At 38.4% G+C, this 22,606-nt stretch overlaps 1 protein-coding gene across 1 annotated transcript in view; it reads left to right on the top strand.

Annotated features, from left to right (window-relative positions):
• The window catches only part of Med14 (mediator complex subunit 14), a 108,044-nt gene that overhangs the window by 47,044 nt on the left and 38,394 nt on the right, over positions 1-22,606 (top strand). The window contains 7 exon segments of the mRNA XM_013026762.1: positions 934-980; positions 1,190-1,225; positions 3,318-3,443; positions 8,968-9,046; positions 14,445-14,604; positions 17,498-17,692; positions 19,512-19,646. Of these exon segments, the coding sequence (XP_012882216.1) occupies positions 934-980; positions 1,190-1,225; positions 3,318-3,443; positions 8,968-9,046; positions 14,445-14,604; positions 17,498-17,692; positions 19,512-19,646 (778 nt within the window).

The following is a 22,606-nucleotide window of genomic DNA, read 5'->3' as shown; positions in this document are numbered from 1 at the left end:
TCTACCACTTGAGCCACAGCACCACTTCCGGCTTTTTTTCTTTTTGCTTATGTGGTGCTGAGGAATCAAACCCAGGGCCTCTGGCATGCAAGGCAAACACTCTACCACTGAGCCACCTTCCCAGCCCCAATTTTTCTGATTTTTTTGGGGGGGTCAGTTGTGGGGCTTGAACTCTTGGTTTGGGTGCTGTCCCTGAGCTCTTCAGCTCAAGGCAAGTGCTCTAGCACTTGAGCCACAGCGCCACTTCTGGTTTTCTGTTGGTTAATTGGAGATGAGTCTTCAAGGACTTTCCTGCCCGGGCTGGCTTTGAACCATGATCCTTAGATCTCAGCCTTCTGAGAAGCTAGTATTACAGGCGTGAGCTACTGGCGCCCAGCTTTAGCAGCATTTTGTAGCGATATTGTTGCCTGAGTGGCCAGAGAATCCTGAGTTCAGCTATGTACTTTTCAATGCATGTAAAACTTATTTACATGCTTTGAGTCCCTTCATGTCTTAATTCTATACCAGTGTGCTATAGCAATGGTATCAAGCCTTGGATTGTTGAGCAATGTGTTTGGGGGACTTTGATTAATTAAGAAGTAAAGGAGAAGCTTTCATGTAGAGTTGGTCCCCAGTCCTGCCTTAATTGAAGCATTCCAGAAAATAAGGACTGATAAAATAGTCTGTTATTCACCATTTTACAGTATTGTTTGTTCTTAAATTTTATATTTGTGAATCTTTACTCTTCAGGTAGTCGTATTTGAAGCCTTTTGTGGTGGCAAAGTATGCTTTAGTAAGATCCTTTCCTGAAGCTAGGCACTGGTGTCTCACACCTGTAATCTTAGCTACTCAGGAGGCTGAGACCTGAGAGTCAAAGTTCAAAAGCCAGAGGGGGCAGAAAAGTCTAAGACTATCTCCAATTAAGCTGGATTGGAGATAGGGCTTAAGTGGTAGAATACCAGCCTTGATCACAAAAGCTGAGCAATAGCTCAAGGTCCTCAGTTCAAGTCCTGGTACCAGCAAACAAACAAACAAAAACCCAAAACCCCCAAAACATCTTTTCCTGAGACCAGGGACTATATATAGTTTGTTTGTAGAATCCCTTAATGTGATTGCCCCTAAACGAGGGGTATTTCTCCTACCTCATAACCAGAGTAACCCGAGGAATGAGTAACTTAGAGGTTGGAGCATTTCAAGAGATGGCTGGGAGAATGCATAGCTGCAGGTTTTGGAAGCCTAGATAGCAGTATGGTTTTATGTGGGTGGAAATGGCTCAGGGGAGAGGAAGCACAGCATTTTGGAGAGATCAAAATAGACAGTGCAAGGCACTAGAGGTAACATATCGATATGGCTCAATTCACCATGTTGTCTAATTCTTAGAGGAGCCAGGGTGTGCTCCTTAATATTGAATTCCACCTGCTAGCACCAGAATCTGGAAAAGGTCAATTTGGAAGTTCTGACCCATACAACAATCACTAATTGGGCTTAGTTGCCTCTCCATTTCTGTAAAGAAAAAGAGACATTGACTGTCATAATATATATTCATAGAAAAAGAAATAAAAATATTTTCTTAGGACATTATCTTCTGATGCCTTGCTTTAGATTGGAATTGTAATAACTAATTATAATTACTACCCTATTGCTACATTTCTTTGCTTTAAAGAATACATTTGTACACAGGTAGGAATTTTTGGTGTATAGAAATGTTTCAAAAATCAGCACCCCTACTTCAAATCTGTAAGTACTTTTTATTTTATTATTTAATGTAGTGAGCTTAGTAAAACATTGATTTTTATCTAATTTGTCATACTGATCTTGAATTACAAAATAGTATAAAAGAAATTGTGCTTTTTTTTGTTCTGTTGGGTGTTTTTGTTTTTCAGGTGAAACTTCTACTGGACCTGAATGTTAAATATTCATATACAAATATATATTAGATATACTTGAAAGCAATTTATGTTCATCTAAGTAAATGTCTCCTGCAATCTTTACCTTATTAATTTGATAATTTGTTTGTATAGCTAGTACCAGTGATAACTTCACTCATTTGAAATACTACAAATTCATAAGATTTAATGATACTTCTTTGATTTCATAAAGGAATACACACAATTCATGTTTTTGTGTGTGCCAGTACTGGGGCTTGAACTCGCAGCCTGGGCACTGTTCCTAATCTTCTTTTGTTCAAAGTTAGTGCAACCACTTGAGCCACATCTCCACCGCAGGCCTTTTTTTTTGTTAGTTTATTGGAGATAAGTGTCTCACATACTGAGGCTGGCTCAGATCTCAGCCTCCTGAGTTGCTAGGATTACAAGTTGGAGCCGTTGGTGCCTGGTTAACATTCATTGAACATTGCTCTTTATTTGGTCCTGGGTATTAACTCCAGTGTCTTAAACTTGCTAAGCATGTGCTCTGCCACTGAGCTATACCTCCAGCTTTTGCTTTCTTTTTAAAAGTACTTCACAAGTTTGTTGTTCTTTTTACTAGGTATCTTTTTCATGAAGAGGAAAATATTATTGTCCTAGTTTAACTAAGTAACACAGCAGTCATGCCTGGTAAAAGGCCTTTCTTTGCTGTAATGTTAGAGGAACTTGATAACAAAAAGAAGACATTTTTTTTCACCCCTCAATCTGATCTGCACTTACTGTGCTTTCAGTGCTTTGCTCATTTACAGAACTTCATTTTGCAAACTTTTGGGATTCAGGCAAGACTTAATTGAGCATGATGAAAATACTATGACTTTCTAGATCAAGTATATTGTTAGCATTATTGGTTTGTGTTTAGCACTGCCTATAGCCTTGTTTCGACTGTCTTGAAAATGTGATACAAAATGATTTAAATTTTTTTTTCTTTATAGACTCAATAATGATTATTAGTTTTTAAGTATTTCTTAAAATATCTGCCCCAAATTGCCCTGAGGGCATTTTTAAAAAATGAAATGAAGAATGAAGTTGAAAATCTTTAGGCTATAGATGAAACTTATTCTATTTACCAAATAACTAATATCAAGAAGAAAATCCCTAAAAATTAAAACAACCACTGGATGAAAATAGTTAGAATTCAACTGATGAGATTGACTTTCCCTTAGCTATTTTAATCCTTTCTGAGGAAATTATTTTCTGTAGTATTTGAGATGAGTCTGTTAAAAATCAACTTTAAATTACATTGTATCTTTTGAGTTACCATTAATTCATTATTTTTTGCCAAATTTTGCAAAATCTTATTTTTCCTCTACCATTCAGGCTCTTCCAATAGTTGTTTCTATTCATGAGAGATATAAGTATATTTATTGGATAATTTTCAGATACAAAAATAATTTTTGATTTTTAACCGTTCAGCTTCCATAGAGACTGCACTTCCAGCTATTGTTGTTCCCATCCTGGAGCCCTGTAGTAATTCGGAGTGCCTACACATTTTTGTAGATTTGCATTCTGGAATGTTCCAATTTATGCTTTATGGACTTGGTAAGTTACTGAACAATTTCGTCACTCAATGTAAGAAAAATATTTTTAACAAAAACAAAAAATATATTTTTTCTGCCATTAGTATTGGGAAGGATGGTATATCTAGCATTTAAAGTAGGTATGGAAGAAATAATTAACTGGCATCTGTTTTTTAGAGCTCTATTTTAACTGAATTTTGAATTTTTTTTTTGGCAGGTCCTGGGGCTTGATCTCAGAGCCTGGGCACTGTCTCTGAGTTTTTCAGCCTTAAGGCTAACACACTACCATTTGAGCCACAATGCTACTTTCTGCTTTTTCTGAGTAGTTTATTGGAGATAAGAGTAGTGATCACGTACTTTTCTACCCAGGATGGCTTTGAACCGTGATCCTCAGATTTCAGCCTCTTGAGTAGCTAGGATTACAGATATGAGCCACCAGTGCCTGGCTTGGATTATTATTATTAATTATTATTATTATTTTGGTTGGACCATGGGGCTTGAACGCTGGGCCTGGGCACTGTCCCTGAGCTTCTCAGCCTCAAGGTGAGCACTCTACCACTTGAGCCACAGTACCACTTCCAATTTTTTGGTGGTTAATTGGAGATAAGAGTCTAATGGACTTTCCTGCCCAGGCTGGCTTTGAACTGTGATCCTCAGATCTCAGCCTCCTGAGTAGTGGCTTGGATTATTTTTAATTAAACTGCTAAAATAAAGTGTATTCATACCATTTATTATATTAAAGTAATAATGGTAATAGCTAATTATCCATCTAATAGTTCATTTTCTGTTAAACTCCTAGTAGTTAAGTGACATGGAAATGACAAAGGATCCTAATGTCATTCATGGGTAGAGAGGAGTTTATGACAGTATAAATATGATGATTTTGGTTTCAGAGTCATGGAGAAAAGTATTTTTCTCTGGCTTAAACATGGTAGAAATTAAAGTTTGATTTGTAGCTGTTCTGTCAATGATGTAGTGTTCTGAAATGATGAAATACTGGGAACTTAGTGTTTTTTTATTGCTGGAACAGTGTTCTTGAATATATTAGCACCTTTGCCATTTGAAATTAATATTAGGCAAGCTAAATTGATGAAAATAAAGGACCTTCTTGTTATATAGCTCTGAAGATGATTTTTATGTGAGCTCCTCACATAAAAACTGGATTCATAACTTGAGTCATATCACATTTATGATGGCTAAATGACAAATGAGTGACTGACCTATTTATGAGTTTTTTATTGTTATCACATAGTTGTGCAAAGTGAATTCTTTTAACTAGTATTAAATCAAAATGGTGATTATTCTTTTTTTTTTTTTTTTTGTCGGTCATGGGCCTTGAACTCTGGGCCTGAGTGCTGTTCCTTAGTTCTTCAGCTCAAGGCTAGTGCTTTACCACTTGAGCCACAGTGCCACTTCTGGTTTTCTGGTGGTTAATTGGAGATAAGAGTCTCACAGGCTTTCCTGCCCTGGCTGGCTTTGAACCCAGATCCTCAGATCTCAGCCTCCTGAGTAGCTAGGATTAAGGCATGAGCCACCAGCACCCGGCTGTGATTATTCTTTAAAATTCTTTTCTTCCTTTTCCTCCTTTGCTCTCTTCCTTTCTTTCCTTTTCATTTAAAATATCAATACCACCTTTATTGACAGATCAGGGTTACAACAGTTCTACAAAGCAGCAGTATGACAATCTCAAGAAAAGTGTAAACTTGTATTAGACTGGCTAATATTCTTCATCCATGTCTTCTCCCTGGACTCTATCTGCTGCTAAGAATCCTTCTCTAGGGTGGCCATGCCCTCCCAAGCCTCAGAAAAATCTTCCTTCAGTCCCTTCACCCACACCATTGACAGTGGCATACTTGGCATACATCAGGTGATTCTTGAGGTGCATGGGAGCTAGAGTGCAGCAGTGAGTATGGTGTTTCTCAGAATGCACGTAGCTTACTGTATTGGCCAGATATCTACCTGGTACTATTGTAGGAGACTGGTAATTATGCCAATAAGGAGAGTACCAATCCATAAAGTAGATGATATAATTGGTCCTTATGGTAGCTGTGGGGGACCATATCACCATGGTAAAATAGGTAGCAAGTCATGTATTTACTATAGCAAGGGTCACATTTTACCATCTGATTGGCTGGCCCAAAGCTAGCACTGGTGACCCCTGCTACAGTAAGCTGCTCGTGGGAGACTTTCCCAGCAGAGATGACAGGGATATATGTGGCCATAGGGAAGTGGATTTAGGAATAGGTACCAGTTCTGGAATACTGTCTAATCAACATTCAGACCTTCACCTAATCTGAGAGAGGGTAATCAAAGATACAATTTGGCTAATGTGATTAGTTTAATATAGGTTGGGTATTCAATATTATTATTAACTGCAGATACTGTAGATGGCCTCATTGTCTACCATGATGTACTCAAGGGTGGTGGGGTGATGAGGATGTAGTTGTAAGACTCAATGACAGCCACAGAAATGTGGAGAGGTCTGGGTAAATGGAGAATTGCAACTTGAAAATCTTGCTGTAATCTGCAGAAAGATGTTCCATCATTGGGGAGGTGAATACTGAGCCAGTTCCCTAATAAAAGCTGTGGAAATCCAGGAAACCCTGAAGACCTGTGTACTGCTTAGACAGCTTGCAAATTTAGTCTCTCAACAAGGTGAATGAATTTGCCAGTGTTGTAGTGTTCACTGGCATAGTTATTGGAAGCTTCTTCCTTGCTGTGATGAGCTGTTCATTGTAGAAGACCTGGTGGCAGATGCCATTACAAACTCCATCAATGATTGTAGGATCCAAATCTATAAACACTGTCCTGGACATCCCTCACACTAAAGAAGGTGTTGAAGGCGTCATCTCTCCTGAGGAATACCATATTGTAAGCAGTAGAGCTCCTGGCAGGCTTTGTAATCTGAACATTAGTCTGGCCCATGTGGATGGAGTTCTACTCATTCATGTTTTTCACATAGACATGACTTGTAGGGTTCCTTGGACTGAAGCAGTGACAAAGGATCTCCCCCTAAGTAGTCTTGGGAGAGAAATAGTGAGAAGCCAGCTAGTCTGGAGGCCTCTATCCTGCTTACCTGAGGCAGGAGGCCAGCTCCGGATTCCACTGCAGCCCTGCTTCCTAAAGCTTTTCCTTTGTTTTCCTGATAATTTCCTCATAAATAAAAACCCCAAACATATAAAAATGGGTGAAACATGAAGAATTCAAACACCCTTGTATAACTACTTAAGATAATAAAAAAATAAAAAATGAGAGAAACAGCAGCAAAATCTCTATGGATATGTACTTGTTTTAGGTCAGGCTACTATTAAAGAAATAAAAATAAATTTATTTTATAAAAAAATAAAATTTAGCTGGGTACTGGTGGCGCATGCCTGTAATCCTAGGTACTCAGGAGGCTGAGATCTGAGGATTGTGGTTAGAAGCCAGCCTGGGCAATAGTGTCCAATTAACTACTAGAAAACTGGAAGTTGTGCTGTGCCTCAAAGTGGTAGAACACCAGCCTTGAGCAAAAGCTCAGGGACAGCTCCCAGGCCCTGAGTTCAAGCCCCAGGACCAACAAAAAATAAAATAAAATTTATTTTCTCACAGTTCTGGAGGCTAGGAATTCACAATCATGATGCCAGTGTGATGGGTTCTCCACTGCCTTTTCTGGCTGTTTTCAGAAGAGGGGTGCTCTGTCTGTCTGTCTATCTGTCTGTCTGTCTGTCTCTCTCTCTCTCTTTCTCTCTTTCTCACATATACACATATCCTTTCTTATAAGTGTTTTTTTAATTTAAATTTTATTGCAAAGATGATGTACAGAGAGGGGTTACAGTTACATGAGTCAGATAATGAGTACATTTCTGTTTGAACAGTGTTCCTCCCTCCCTTGTTCCTTCTTATAAGTGCTCTAAGCCCACCACGATGGCCCTGTATTTATCACCTCTTCTATATGTAATTACCTCACAAAGACCTCTCTCCACATATCATGTTGGAGATTAGGACTTCAATGTAAGAATTTACAAGGCTAGGGGATAGGGGGGGAAAGTAATTCATTATATAGCAATCTTTTTGTATTTTAATTTTCTAATTTTTCTATACTTTTTCCTATTTGTTGAAGTTATTTTTTATCTTTTCAGTGGTTTTATTTATTATCTTATATAATTAAAAATTTATTCTGGGCCAGGTACTAGTGGCTCATACCTATAATCCTAACTTCAGGAAGGTGAGATCAGAGGATCCAGATTCAAAACTAGCTCAGGCAGGAAAGTCTATGAGACTCCTATTTCCAATAAACTACTCAAAAAGGCCAGAAGTGATGCTGTGGCTCAATTGGTAGAGTACTAGCCTTGAGTACAAAGAGACTCAGGGACAGAGTCCAGGCCCTGAGTTAAAGTCCCAGGATTGGCTAAATAAATAAAATAAATTTAATGTGGCATATTTATTTAATAAGACAGTTTTCAGCCAACAGCTCTTATTCCTGAGATGATATGTTTGGTAAATAAACATTTCAGTGGAATTTTTTTTATCTATGTGCTGGTCCTGGGGTTTGAACTCAGGGCCTGGGCACTATGCATATGCTTCCCCCCTCCCCCCTCCTGCCACCTTCCCCCAGTCCTGGGGCTTGAACTCTGGGCCTAGGTACTATCTCTGGGTTCCTTTTGTTCAAGGCCAGTGCTCGCTCTACCACTTGAGTCACAGCTCCACTTCTGGCTTTTTCTGTGATCAATTTGAGGTAAAAGTCTCATGGTCTTTCCTTCCCTGGGCTGGCTTGGAACCATAATCCTCAGAGTTTAGCCTCCTGAGTAGCTAGGATTACAGGCATTAGCTACCATGGCATGGTTTGCCTGAGTTTTTTTTACTCAAGTCTAGTGCTCTGTCACTTTAGCCACAGCTCTACTGTCTTTTTTTTGGTGGTTAATTGGAAATAGGAATCTTATGGACTTTTCTGCCAGGGCTGGCTATGAACCACGATCCTCAGATCTCAGCCTCCCCAGTAGCTGGGATTCCAGATATAGGTCACTGGTACTTGGTTCAGTGAGATTTTTTAAAAAATAATTTTTGAGGTTCTAACTCTAATAATAACTATGAGCTTTAAATAGTTACAAGTTGAAAATACCAATTAGAATTTGCTATTTGCACCTATGGAACAGCGGTATTCACAAGATAATATGTTGGAAATGATCTGTACAACTTGTAGGGGAGTTGGGGGAGAGAGAAAGAGGGAGAAAAATGAGGGAGGGGTAGCAAGTTAGACAAGACATGTACTCACTGCCTTACTTATGTAACTGTTACCCCTCTGTATATCACCTTGACAATAAAATTACAATAAAAAATTTTGCTATTTGCTAATTTGCATTTGCTATTAGTTATTACCTATGATTCCTGAGATATTAAAAAGGAAAAACATTATGTTTATAACTAATGGTACATTTGGTATTTCTCTGACTCAAAAAATTACGCTTTTTGTGTCTAAAATAGTAATTTTCTTTTAGGTTTTAGGCTAAGTAGATGAAAATTTTATTTCTCATGTAAGTAATTAACTAATGAAGTGCTTTATTTAGACCAGGCCACACTGGATGATATGGAGAAATCTGTAAATGATGACATCAAACGGATTATTCCCTGGATCCAGCAACTGAAGTAAGCTTATTTATTTAGCTCAGTGCTAAAAATGGAAGACTCTCTTGACTGGATATGCTTTCTTCTCCATCATTGCTCTTGAGAGTCACTCTTCTTAAGGTTTATGACATGAAACTTGAGTACCTTTTGGTACCTTTAGTCTCTAAATTCTCTTGGAATAGAGCCAAAATGGTAGTGTGTCATATCAAATTCTCCTGCAGCTCAAATGTAGGCATGAAGGGCATGACACTCAGCTTTTATTCCTCACCATAATTTCTCCTGTTCAAGCACTTTACAAATCAATTACACAATAAATTTTTTATATCAGGAGTTCTCTGTAATAAAGTCTTATTTGTCCTTATCCAACATTATCTTCATAGTATAAATTTCACCAGCTGACACTGTCAAGAGCAATCATTTCTGGTGCTTTAATACCATCATTTAATTAGTCTCAAAATCCACTGAAGGCCTCATATTAAATAAAATTGAAAATCAAGCTAGAGATAATTTCATTATCACTATTGTTCACAAAGGCACAATTATGGCAACTCTAATATACTGTTTTTTTTTAAATGAATGAAAAAAATTCCAAAGCCAGACACCAGTGTCTCATGCCAGTAATCCTAGCTACTCAGGAGGCTGAAATCTGAGACTTATGTTACAAAACCAGCCTGGGTAGACAAATCTGAAGAGATTCATCTCTTTTTAAACAACAAAAAGAGGTAGAGGTGTGTCAAGTGGTAGAGTACCAACTGAGCAAAAAGCAGAGTGAGAGTGTGAAGTCCTGAGTTCAAGCCCTAGTATTGGCATAATAGAAAAAAATAGAAAAAAAATCCAAGGAATAAAAATATAATTTAAGTGATTAAAATCAAGCTAGGTGCCGGTGGCTCACGCCTGTAATCCTAGATACTCAGGAAGCTGAGATCAGGATCATGATTCAAAGCCAGCCTGGGCAGGAAAGTCCATGAGACACTTACCTCAAATAAACCACCAGAAAACTGGAAATGGCACTGTGGCTCAAGTGGTAGAGCACTAGCCTTGCACTGAAGAGCTAAGGGACAGCGTCCAGGCCCAGAGTTCAAGCCCCATGACAGAGAGAGAGAGAGAGAGAGAGAGAGAGAGAGATTAAAACCAAAACTGGCAAATGTGAAAGAGAGTCAGTGACTGAAAGACAAAAAATAAAAATGAAAAGCCAGCAGCCTGGCAATGGTGGCTTGTACCTATAATCCTAGCTACTCAGGAGACTGAACTCTGAGAGGTCATGATTTGAAGCCAGCCCAGGCAGGAAAGTCTGTGGGACTCCTATCTCAATTAACCACCCCACAAAAGCCAGAAATGGAGGTATGGCTCAAGTGGTAGTGGTAGTGTACCAGCCTTGATCGAAAAAGCCAATTGAGAGCTCAAGGCCAAGTGTTAAAGTCCAAGAACCAGCAGCCCCCCTTCAAAGAACTTGTCAGTGGCATCTGTAGTTTTTGTGTTCTTCTAGCCCCTCTTCTTCTTTTGCAAACTTTGGTTTCATAAATATTTGAAGATTCAAGTTCAATGTAAGTAGGTAATATTTTCATTAATAAAGTCATGAATTTTAATGCCAGTGTATAATATGTGAAATTTTTGGGAGGTGAGTGGCTATTTGGTTTACCTGTATATAAAATAAATCATAGTCTTTAATCTGAATAATAATTTCTAAATTTTTTCATGCTTCAGTTTTTTACATTTTAACTGAATAAAGTTTAATAATTCCTTTCTTGCCTAACATATTGTCTTGTCTTTATCTTTTAGTTTTAGTTCACAGAAATGCAACCTAAACCCAGAAAGCCAAGTCCTGAAAGCCTTGATAAATTTGCTAAATTAATTATCAAATATACATCTTTATATTAACCCATATAATTTACTTGAAAAGAAAGTCCTAGTGTTGTTACTTATAATAATGCCTCTCAAGGGATATCTGGTAGATGCCAGTTTATCATTAATATTTCATGGGATGTTGCTTTTTTTTTTTTTTAGTTAGTTGTGGGGCTTGAACTCTGGACTAGGCACTGTCCTTGAGCTCTTCAGCTCAAGGCGAGCACTCTACCACTTGAGCAACAGCACCACTTCTGGCTTTCTGGTGGTTAATTGGAGATGAATCGCATGGACTTTTCTGCCTGGGCTGGCTTTGAACCACGATCCTCAGATCTCAGCCTCCTGAGTAGCTAGGATTATAGGTGTGGGCCAGCAGTGCCCAGCACTTTTTTTAAAAAACAACTTATTGATATATAATTTACATATCATACAATCTGTGTATTTAAACATATAATTTGTAGTAAATTTACAAAGTTTTTCAATAATCACTACAAATTACTACAATCCAGTTGTAGAAGATTTTGCCACACCAAAGAGATGCCTATATATTGTCAGTCCCCATTCCCATCCCTAGGCAGCTCTACAAATCTGCATTGTCTTTCTGAAAATTGGCTATTCTGGACATTTTGTGTAAATGGAAACATAAGACATATAGCCTTTTTGTGATTGGCTTCGTATACCTTTGTCTTTTTTCTTGTGCTAGCATTGGAGATCCATGCTTTCATGGCTGGTGCTTTGTCAGTTGAACCATGGCTCCAGTTCCCACTTAGCATATTTTCAAAATTCATGTTGGAACATGTATAAATACTTCATTATTGTGGCTGAATAATAGTCCACTGATGGATATATAGTGTTTTATGTATGCATCAGTTAAGTAGTTGAATTGTTTTCACTTTTAGCTTATTGTGGATGATACTCTATGGATACTTTCATGAAAGTCTATTATGTGAATTTATATGCTCATATTCCTCTTAGGTGATACCTAGCAGTAAAATTGCTGAAGCATGAAGTAAATTTACGTTTGATTTTTTTTTTTAAAAAAGAAACTGCCAAGTATTTGATATATGAAAGTTTCTGGTTTTCTCTCCTTGTTAACCCTGTCAATATCTTTAATCTTGACACATTAGTATAAAGAAGTATCTTATTGTGATTTTATTTTATTTTGCTGGTACTAAGATTTGAACTCAGAGCCTCAAGTCTTCACTTTTCTACTCAAGCACTCTTCTACTTGAGCCACACATCAACATCTGGCTTTTTGCTCCTTAATTGGGAAGAAAAGTCTCTGTCCAGACTGAGACTCTTTTTGAACCACAACCCTTAGATCTAAGCCTTCTGAGTAGCTAGAATTATAGGCATGAGCCACCAGCACCCAGCTCACTGTGATTTTGATTTACATTTCCTTACTGACTTGTGATAATGAGCTTCTATTCATGTGATATTTTATGTTATGCAAAAAATGAATTCTAGAGAAAAGCATACAAATTTAAACCCTAACTTCATTATTATTGATCAACACATATAATACTACATACACTTCAATAAATCAGAATGAACATAATAATACAGGGGAAAATAACAAAAACTATGTTTCACTAAAAGTGCATATATAGCAATTAAGATAGAAAATTACTTTTTTTCTTGTGCTAGTTCTGGGGCTTGAACTCAGGGTCTGCATGTTCTTCCTGAGCTTTTTTGCTCAAGGCTAGTACTTGAGCCGTAGATTCATTTTCGGGTTTTTTTTTTTTGGTGTTTATGTAGAGTAGCGTCTCATAGACTTTCTTGTCTTGGCTGGCTTCAAACTGTAGTCCTCAGATCTCAGCCTCCTGAGTAGGTAGGATTACAGACTGAGACACCAGCACTGGCCAGAAAATTGCTTTTTTTTTTTTTTTTTTTTTTTTCGGTCATGGGGTTTGAGCTCTGGGCCTGGGCGCTGTCCCTCAGCTCTTCAGCTCAAGGCTAGCACCTTACCACTTGAGCCACAGCGCCACTTCCGGCTTTTTCTGCTTATGTGGTGCTGAGGAATCAAACCCAGGGCCTCATGCACACGAGGCAAGCACTCTACCACAGAGCCAACTTCCCAGCCCCAAATTACTTTTTAAAAGAAAAATTTTTTACATTAATTTTTTTTTTGTCGGTCATGGGGCTTGAATTCTGGGACTGGCCAATTTCCCCGAGCTCTTCAGTTCAAGGCTAGCACTCTACCACTTTGAGCCACAGCTCCACTTCCAGTTTTCTGGTGGTTAATTGGAGATAAGAGTCTCACGGACTTTCCTGCCTGGGCTGGCTTTGACTATGATCCTCAGATCTCAGCCTTCTGAGTAGCTAAGATTATAAGCATGAGCCACCGGTGCCTGGCACTATTTATTATTCTACAAAATCTTAACAAAAATTCCAGTGCAAAATAGCTATTCCATATATACTTTGAAAAGACTACCCCATATATCCAGAGGCTTTGGGTTTTGTTTTTTACTTTTTTGGTGGTATCAGGGTTAGAACTTAGTGCCTTGCACTTGCAGATAGGTGCTTTGCCATGTGGACTGTGCCCCCAACTGTTTTTAACTGCAGTTACTTTTTGAATAGGACCTGGCATTTATGCTGGGGCCAGCTTGAACTTTGATGCTTCTATTTATGCTACTCATGAAGCTAGGATAACAGGCAGCTACTACCATGGCCAGCTTTTATTGGTTCAGATGGCATCTCATACCCTTGGTCAGACTCTCCTCAAATCAAGACTCTCCCTACCTCTTTCCTAAGTAGTTAGGATCACAGATATGAACCACAATGACTGGCAATATTTGGAGAGTGTCTTTTCTATTTTCTTTTTCTTTTTTTTTTTGGCTGGATCTGGGCTTCTGGATCTGGGGCCTGGGTGCTAACACCCTGAGCTTTTTCAGTTAGAGGCTATTGCTCTTTCACTTGAACCACAGCTCTACTGTCAGCTTTTTGAGGTGTTAATTGGAGGTAAGAACTTTACAGACTTTTCCTCTCTAAGCTGGCTTTGAACTGTGATCTCAGCTTCCTAAAAGTAGCTAGGATTATAGGTATGTACCACCAGAGCCTGGCCAGTTTAGGCATTTTATAAAGGATGGTGAGAATAATTTATACTGTCTTTGAAAGATAGGAAATATACCATTCCCTGTCATAAACTAAACCAGTCTTAGAGTTAATTTTGTTTTACAAATAATCAAAATCATTCACATTACAGATTAAACTTTTTATTTTTGACTGGGATTTGAACTCAGGATCTTATACCTACTGTGTAATCTTGCATGGCTGGGATTATAAAACAATCACCATACTCAGTTTACTTGTTGAGATAGGGCTATCCTCTAACTACAATCCTCCAAATTTTTACCTTCCTATTAGATGGCATTACAGGTATGCACCACTTGTTAAAGTCACCTAGAACTAAGAATCTAATATAAAACTGGGCAGAAATGATTCATTGATATAGTCATTTGTGTATTTGTTAGTTCATTATATTACAATTAATTGAATTTTAGTGGCCTTGATTGTGTTTATAAATCAGTAACAAAATATATGACTATATGATATGGATTATCTGTTTTAAATTTAGGTTTTGGCTTGGAAAACAACGTTGTAAACAATCTATAAAACATTTACCCACAATAAGCACTGAAACATTGCAGCTTTCCAATTACTCAACTCATCCTATTGGAAAACTTTCTAAGAATAAGCTGTTTATTAAACTTACCCGTCTTCCACAATATTACATTGTAAGTATACAAAGGGATGATGGGGTGGATAAGTTTAGTGATTCTGTTGGTGTCTTAAATGATTTAATTTGTGATTGAATATTTGACCTTCATATAGCAATGTCAAGCCAGATGGTAAGGATGAGGAAAAGAGGATAGCCTCCATCTGTCACCCTAAAATCTTTATTCCTATAGTGAAGCCTAGTTTCTGACTGAAATGCAATACTTTTGGAGTAGCTAGGATTACAGGTCTGAGCCACAGGCTCACCAGAATTCACTCCCAAATTTCCCATGTTAATCCTTTATAACAATCAGCCTCTCAGGCTGGGTGCTGGTGGCTCACTCCTGTAATCCTAGCTACTTAGGATTCTGAGATCTGAGGGTCATGGTTCAAAACCAGCCTGGGCAGAAAAATCTGTGAGTCTCTTACAATGTCCCTGATGTTTATCCATGCTGTTGTAGATATAATAGTTCTTTTATTACAGCACTTAGTATTCCATGATGTAGATGAGCCAGGATAGTCACCAACTGAAAGACATCTAGGTGGTTTCCATTTGGGGTACTTGTGATTAAGCTGTCAGAAATATTTACATGCACTTTTGTGTGGACATAAACATAAATTTTCAATTCTTTGGATGAGTTTGAGAGAGGAATGTTGGGTTGTTACATGATACGTGTTGTTCTCTCTTTTTTTCTTTTGTTGCAGGTACTAGGGCTTTAACTCAGGGCCTGGGAGCTGTTCCATGGGGTTTTTTTTTTTTGGTTCAAAATTGGCACTCTACTACTTAAGTCACAGCTACACTTTCAGCTTTTTGGTAGTTAATTGGAGATAAAAGTCACATTAACTCTACTGCCCAGGCTGGCTTTGAACTGTGCTCTTCAGATCTCAGCCTCCTGAGTAGCTAATAATACATGCGTGAGCCATTGGTGCCCACTTTGTATGTTGTACTTTATAAGTAATTGTCAAAACAGGATTTCAAAGTGGGTATACTCCCATCAGCACTATCTTGATTGTTCAAGTTGTTCCTCTTGCCTGTAATTTATGTTGTAATTTTTAGAAAGCCATTCTGATAGTGGTAGTTAATCATGTTTTTACTAATTTACAGTGTCGTAATGATTGACCATGTTGAGATCTTTTTAGGGAATGATGCTGGGGTTTGAACCCAGGCCCTTGGACAAATACTGAACTATATCCACAACCCTGATTTGTTACTTGTTTAGGGTTTTTTTGTTTGTTATCTTGCTTGTTTTTTTTTTTGAAACTAGGTCTTATTGTGTAGCCTAGGCTTGCCTGCAACTTTCTGTGCAGTCCAGATTGGCTTTGAACTTGAGATCTTCCTGCCTCAGCCTCCCAAAAGCTGAGTTGATATGCATTCATTGGCTAAATGTCTATTTTCCTTTTCTTTTTGAGTGGTGGTGTTGAACTCAAGGAATTATGATTGCTCAGCTGGCACTCTACCATTTAAGTCATGCCTACAGCCCCATTTTTTAACTTCATTATTATTGTCTTTAAGTAGTTGTACAAAGAAGTTCCCATTCTACAAAACAGTATATGAATACAAGGTGTCTGACAACATGTCACCCATTGCTCCTAACCCATCCCTTCTCTCACTTTTCTTTTTTCTTTTTAATTGAGATTAAGTGATTACATAAATTTCACATATTTTACAATATTGTGAAATAGTGATACTCAGTTAAAGTCACAAACACATTTTAACCTTCACAAGGCAAATTGTCATTTTATGGTCTATAAAGTTTATGCATTCTATGAGCTTTGACAATACAATTATTTCTTCTATATCAGGTGATGTTTACATTTCTTTCTTTTAGCTTAGTGTAGGCTGTTCCCTCTTTCCCTCTAATTCCTCCCTTCCCATCGCTGTCTTTGCATTGCTTACTTAGGTCTTTTTCTTCTATGTTCAGTGCAGCTGATGGGCCCCTTTGTTGTGTGTTGTTCTGTTTCCCACTTATGCTGCATTCTACTCCTTGCTTCCCTCTTGAACCACAGTGCCACTTTTTTCTTTTTGCTTATGTGGTGCTGAGGAATCTAATCCAGGGCCTCAGGCATGCGAGGCAAGCGCTCTACCACTGAGCCACCTTCCCAGCCCTAGCAGTGTGATAATTTCTTGAAGAAAGAATGGAGAAGAGTAGAAAGGGAGATAGGATGATAAAAAGGAAACTGTGTCAGTTAGAAACCTTTTCTAATGTCATTAATTTTTGTCACCTGGGGACTTACCTTGAATTTTGAGGTAAATAAGGAAGCCTTCCCCCCCCCCCACCAAAAGTACAAGTACCATTTATTTCAGTTACATGCTTGGGCCCAGTCAGAGCCTGGGGCACCGTCCCATAAACCCACAGCTGAATGTATTCTCCCCCTCCCCCTGCCCCAAGAATGCTGCTTTTGTGTGAAACTGGGACTTGAACTAAGTATCTGACACTTTTGCTCATTAATTGACGCTTAAGCCATACTTCCAATCCCACTTTTTTGATAGCATAATTGAAGTTTTCTTTTCTTTTTTATTGTGAAAATGCCATACAGAGGGGTTATAATTACATGGGCAAGATAATGAGTACATTTCTTATCAAGCATTGTTTCCTCCTCCTTTGTTTCCCCTTCCCATCCCTTCCCATCTCCCCCCCCCCCCAACCCCTGTCAAAGTTGTAAAGTTCATTTTTCAACATAATGACTTGTACATCTCATTGTCCCCCCCCCCCCCCAACCCCTGTCAAAGTTGTAAAGTTCATTTTTCAACATAATGACTTGTACATCTCATTGTTGCATTGGGTCGAAGTTTTCTTTTTTTTTTTTTAAAGATGTACACCAGACTTATAATTCTAAGTACCACTTAATACAAGGAGAATATCTGGTGCTTTTTAATTCTCTAAGATTCTTTTCTGATTTGGGTCTTTTTAGGTGGTGGAGCTACTAGAGGTTCCAAATGAACCTACGCAGCTGTCATACAAGTACTACTTCATGTCTGTGAATACTGCAGATCGTGAAGATGGTCCTGTTATGGCACTGCTCCTGCAGCAGTTCAAGGAAAATGTCCAGGACTTGGTTTTGCGTACAAAACCTGGGAAACCAACCAAAACTGGTACCAAGCGCAAGGTATGTTCACCTATAGGAATGAGTACAGTTACTGTATTTTTAGTATGGGAAAGAGCTGGGGTTTTGTTTTTGTTTTTCCAAAAGTATTAGAGATGAAAATCAAGACCTTACACTTTCTAGACAGGCATTCTGTCATTTGAGCTATATTTCCAGTACTTATTTTTCCTTATTTATTTTCAAAGTGGGATCTCACTTTATGTTCTGGCTAACATTGCTTATGCTTTTCTGTGTTGCTGAGGATGATAAACATGTACCTCTATGCCCAGCCATTGTGTTTTGCCTTATATAGATGAGACGACAGACATATACTACTGTGCCCAGTCATTGGTTGAATGAGTCTTGTGAATGTCTTTTTGCACTTTAAATTGTGATCCTCTAATTTTTACCACCCAAGTAACTAGGATCGTAGGCTTGAGCCACTGCACTCAGCTTTAGATAGGGGTTTAAAGAGATAAAGCAGCAATGAAGCTTAAATAACACTTGTCTGCCTTTTTCTTTTTCTTTTTTTCTTTCTTTTTTTTGGGGGGGTCGGTGGTGGGGCTTGAACTCTGGGCCTGGGCTCTGTCCTTGAATGCTTTAGCTCAAGGCAAGTACTCTACCACTTCAACCACAGCACCACTTCTGGTTTTCTGGTGGTTAATTGGAGATAAGAATCTCACAGACTTTCATGCCAGGGCTGCCTCAGCTCTCAGCCTCCTGAGTAGCTAGGATTACAGGCATGGGCCACCATCACCTGGCTTTGCTTTTTCTTGATAATAGTGCTTGCTTTTCTTTTTCTTTTTCTAATGGCTTGCTTATGCTAGACGAGTGCTACACAGAGCTACATTCTTAGCCCTTGGATTTCCCCCCCTAATTTATTGTTATTATAGAGGTGATGTACAGAGGGATTACAATTGCATGAGTCAGGTAATGAATACATTTCCTTTTACCAGTGTCCAGTCAGCTCCACTGCTGTACTTTTCACCCTTTTTCCCTCAAGTTCTGTACCCTCCCTCTAACCCTGAAGATATACACATAAGGAAAAGAAGAAAGACTTATCAAAATTTAAAAATATAAAAACTTAAAATAAAAAGACAGGTCTCTCTCTTTTTTTTTTTTTTGGGGGGTCGGGTCATGGGCCTGAACTCTGGGCCTGAGTGCTGTCCCTCAGCTCTTCAGCTCAAGGTTAGCACTCTACCACTTGAGCCATAGTGCCACTTCTGGCTTTTTTTTTCTGGTTATGTGGTGCTAAGAAATCGAACTCAGGGCCTCGTGCATGCAAGGCAAGCGCTCTACCACTGAGCCATCTTCCCAGCCCCAAAGAGAGGTCTCTTGTTTCCATATCTTGGAGTTCATTCTGATATTTTAAGTTAACCTGTTTCACATTAACATTAGGAAGCACATAGGCATTGTGCTTACATGTTTCCCTCTTAAGAATATCCTCTTTTGGTTTCATTGTGTACAAGTATTTAGAATCCAGCCCTTGGATTTTTGAGACAGGGTTTTGCTGTGTAGCCCAGCCTGGCTTTGAACTCGAGATCTTCTTACCTTAGCCCCCTAAATGCTGAGATTGCAGGTGTATACTGCCATACCTGGTAAATACTCCTATTTTAATTGATAATTACATGTTATTTTCCACAAGAGAATTTGTTAAACACACAGTATTTACAATTAAATTACCAGTGTTTTAGTTAGTTCTTTGCTCAATAAATATTTATGGCAAGAAGGCCACCTTTGTTTTGGTTAACCTTGAACTTCATTACAGTAGTTAAACACTCTTAATGATTTATATCACCCTTTTTTTTTACCTACTTGTGTTTTTTTTTAACTTGTTTTGTAGTTGTCTGATGATTCATGCCCAGTGGAATCCAAGAAGACCAAACGATCAGGAGAAATGTGTGCCTTCAATAAAGTTCTAGCTCACTTTGTCGCTATGTGTGACACAAACATGCCATTTGTAGGACTTCGGTTAGAGGTAACTTTTAGAACACTTCTGGTTACTGTAAATAAGAGTCATTTTAGCATGTGTTACTCAAGCTATACAGGTTCAACTAGAAGAACCTATTCATTTGGGGAAGGGTGGGCTGTAATAATAGCATCTAATGGTTTATATGTAAAACATGACTTAAATTACTTACCTCTTGTTCTAGCTTCTGGCATTCTGTATATATAAAGGGAAGTTAAATTCTTCTGAATTAAAAATGAACAACTTTTAAGAATTAACATTTTTTAAATCTGCTAGTAGGAACATTGGTTTTTTTGTTTGTTTTCTTTTTTGGTCGTGGAGCTTGAACTCTGGGCCTGGGCACTGCCCCTCAGCTCTTTAGCTCAAGGCTAGCGCTCTACCACTTGAGCCACAACGCTATTTGTGGCTTTTTCTGCTTCTGTGGTGCTGAAGAATCAAACCCAGGGCCTCATGCATGCAAGGCAAGCACTCTACCACTGAGCCACCTTCCCAGCCCTGGTAGGAATATTGTTTAAGCCTAACTGAGATGGTTAATTCATAAAGGGATGGTTCTTTTGAGTTGGTGAAGCCATGTATAATAAAACTGGACTCCTCTCTGAGAAATCAGTCAGAAAGGCATATTAAATAAAAAATTTATTTTTGTCATATGGAAGAAGCAATAGACTAATTCAGAATCAGTGACTTTCACGAATAATGGTCCAGCATGGTCCTCAAACATAGAGGAAAAGGAAGGTAATGGCCTGTAATTTTTATATTTCCAAAAGTTGGCCAAAGATTGATAACTTTTCAATACTGATATATTAAAACTAAATTATTTCCCTCTAGTTCCACGGGTATTTTTTTGTCAGTTGTGGGGTTGGAACTCAAGGCCTGGGTGCTGTCTCTGAGCTTTTTTTTACTCAAGGCAAGTAAGTGCTCTACCACATTGAGTCACAGTGCACTTCTGGTCTTCTAGTGGTTATTAGAGATAAGAGTTTCATGGACTTTCCTGCCCAGGCTGGCTTTGAACCGCGATCCTCAGATCGTGGTAAGTTATAAATAAAGGAAGGAAGTGAAAGTGGGAAGGTGAACCTTCTCAGTTGGGCTGATGAAGATGGCTTATGAGTTGGCAAGCCTTTACTGTAAAGGGTCAGATAGTAAACATTTCAGGGTTTGTGGTTTATATGGTCTCTGTTACAACTACTCAAGTAGTGCAAACCAGCCAGAGTTGCCTTTAAACAAATAAGCATTGGTGTGTCCCAGTAAAACTTTATTTTACAAAATAAAGCAGGAAGTGGGTCAGATTCAGCCTGCGAATCATGTGTAGTTTACTGACCTGTCCTTTAGAATTTTGTGGAATATGTAGGCAGAAGATAAGGTATGTAATTGTGAAGAATAGTAATAGAGAGAAACCCAAGCCCAGAAATAATAGACAGCTAAAATAGATGCTCATGTCCTTGATATACCCATTTCTAGAACTCTGAGTGAGGTCAGTACTGAAGCTCCTAAACTGTACAGGGAATATCTGTGTTTTCTTTCTACTTACTGTGCTTTTTGATTCTTTCATCTTGTCATTTGCATTAATTGTCTTGAGTTTCATTCAGTTACTTCTTTTACAGTGGAGAAGAATGATACATGGTGTTGAGACAGTGATATATAATTATGTCTATTTCAACTGTCGAAATATCTTCTCTGTATTCCCACACTGTTGCATGCTTATGACATGTGAGAACATTTTCCAGTATTTGAACTCAGTCAAGCTCTTAAAGACTTACCTACAAGTCGGTCACTGGTGGCTCATGCCTGTAATCCTAGCTGCTCAGGAGATAGAAAACTGAAGATCACAATTCAAATCCAGCTTGGGCAGGAAAGTTCGTGAGACTGTTGTCTTTAATCACCAGAAAACCAGCAATGACACTGTGACTCAAAGTGGTAGAGCACTAGCCTTGTGCAAAAGAGCTCAGGGACAGCACCCAGGACCTGAGTTCAAGTCCCACTACAGACCAAAAAAAAACCTTACCCACATATTCTAATCTGGCAGAAACTTGTAGCCAAGTTAAGAATGAAAGGAAGTAAATTCTCTGCTTAAAATAATTTACACTGATGTGAATAACCAGACCCAACTGTACCATAGATGTTTATCTCTCTGATTGATAGAATAGTGGTAGCATTTTAAAAAATACATATTTTTATTGTAAAAATACTGTACAGAGGGGTTACAGTTACATGAGTAAGGTAATGAGTACATTTCTTATTGAGCATTGTTACCTCCACCTTTGTTTTTCCCCTACCATCCCTTCCCTCCCCACCTCCCCAACTCCTCTCTCCCCACCACCCCAAAGTTGTAAAGTTCGTTTTCAACATAGTGTCGTGTACATCTCATTGTTACAATGGGTCAATCTGTATCCTTGTTTCAGCATTTTATTATTTCCCTTCCCCTCCCCAAATTAGAAAATTCTATATACAAGATACAGGGCACCAGAATCAAATATAGTGAAAACAAGGGTTATACCATGGGGGAAGAACACACAAAAGAAACAAAAAAATCACATAGTACCTTATAAATACATTAAAAACAATAGCAAGAAAGATAAAACCACTTGTGTCCTTATCTTGGGGTTCATTTCACTTAGCATCATCTTATATGGTCATATGTACATAGCTTTTGACCTTTTCTGCTTGTCCTAGACATATACTAGTTATTGCAAATAAGGGAAATCATGGGACCTATGTTTCTTTGGGTCTGGCTTACTTCACTTAATATATTTTTTTTCAAGTCTTTCCATTTCCTAACAAATAGGGTGGTGTCATTCTGATGGAGACATAGAATTCCATTGTGTGTGTATATGTGTGTGTGTGTGTGTGTAGCACACACACACACACACACACATATGCGCACCACATTTTCTTGATCCATTCATCTAATGAGGGGCATCTGGGTTGGTTCCATCTCTTAGTTATGGTAAATAATACAGTGGCAGCATGTTTTC

Source organism: Dipodomys ordii, unplaced genomic scaffold, assembly GCF_000151885.1.
Source record: "Dipodomys ordii isolate 6190 unplaced genomic scaffold, Dord_2.0 Scaffold96, whole genome shotgun sequence".
NCBI lineage: Eukaryota > Metazoa > Chordata > Mammalia > Rodentia > Heteromyidae > Dipodomys > Dipodomys ordii.
This window is presented reverse-complemented; position numbering and strand designations above follow the sequence as displayed.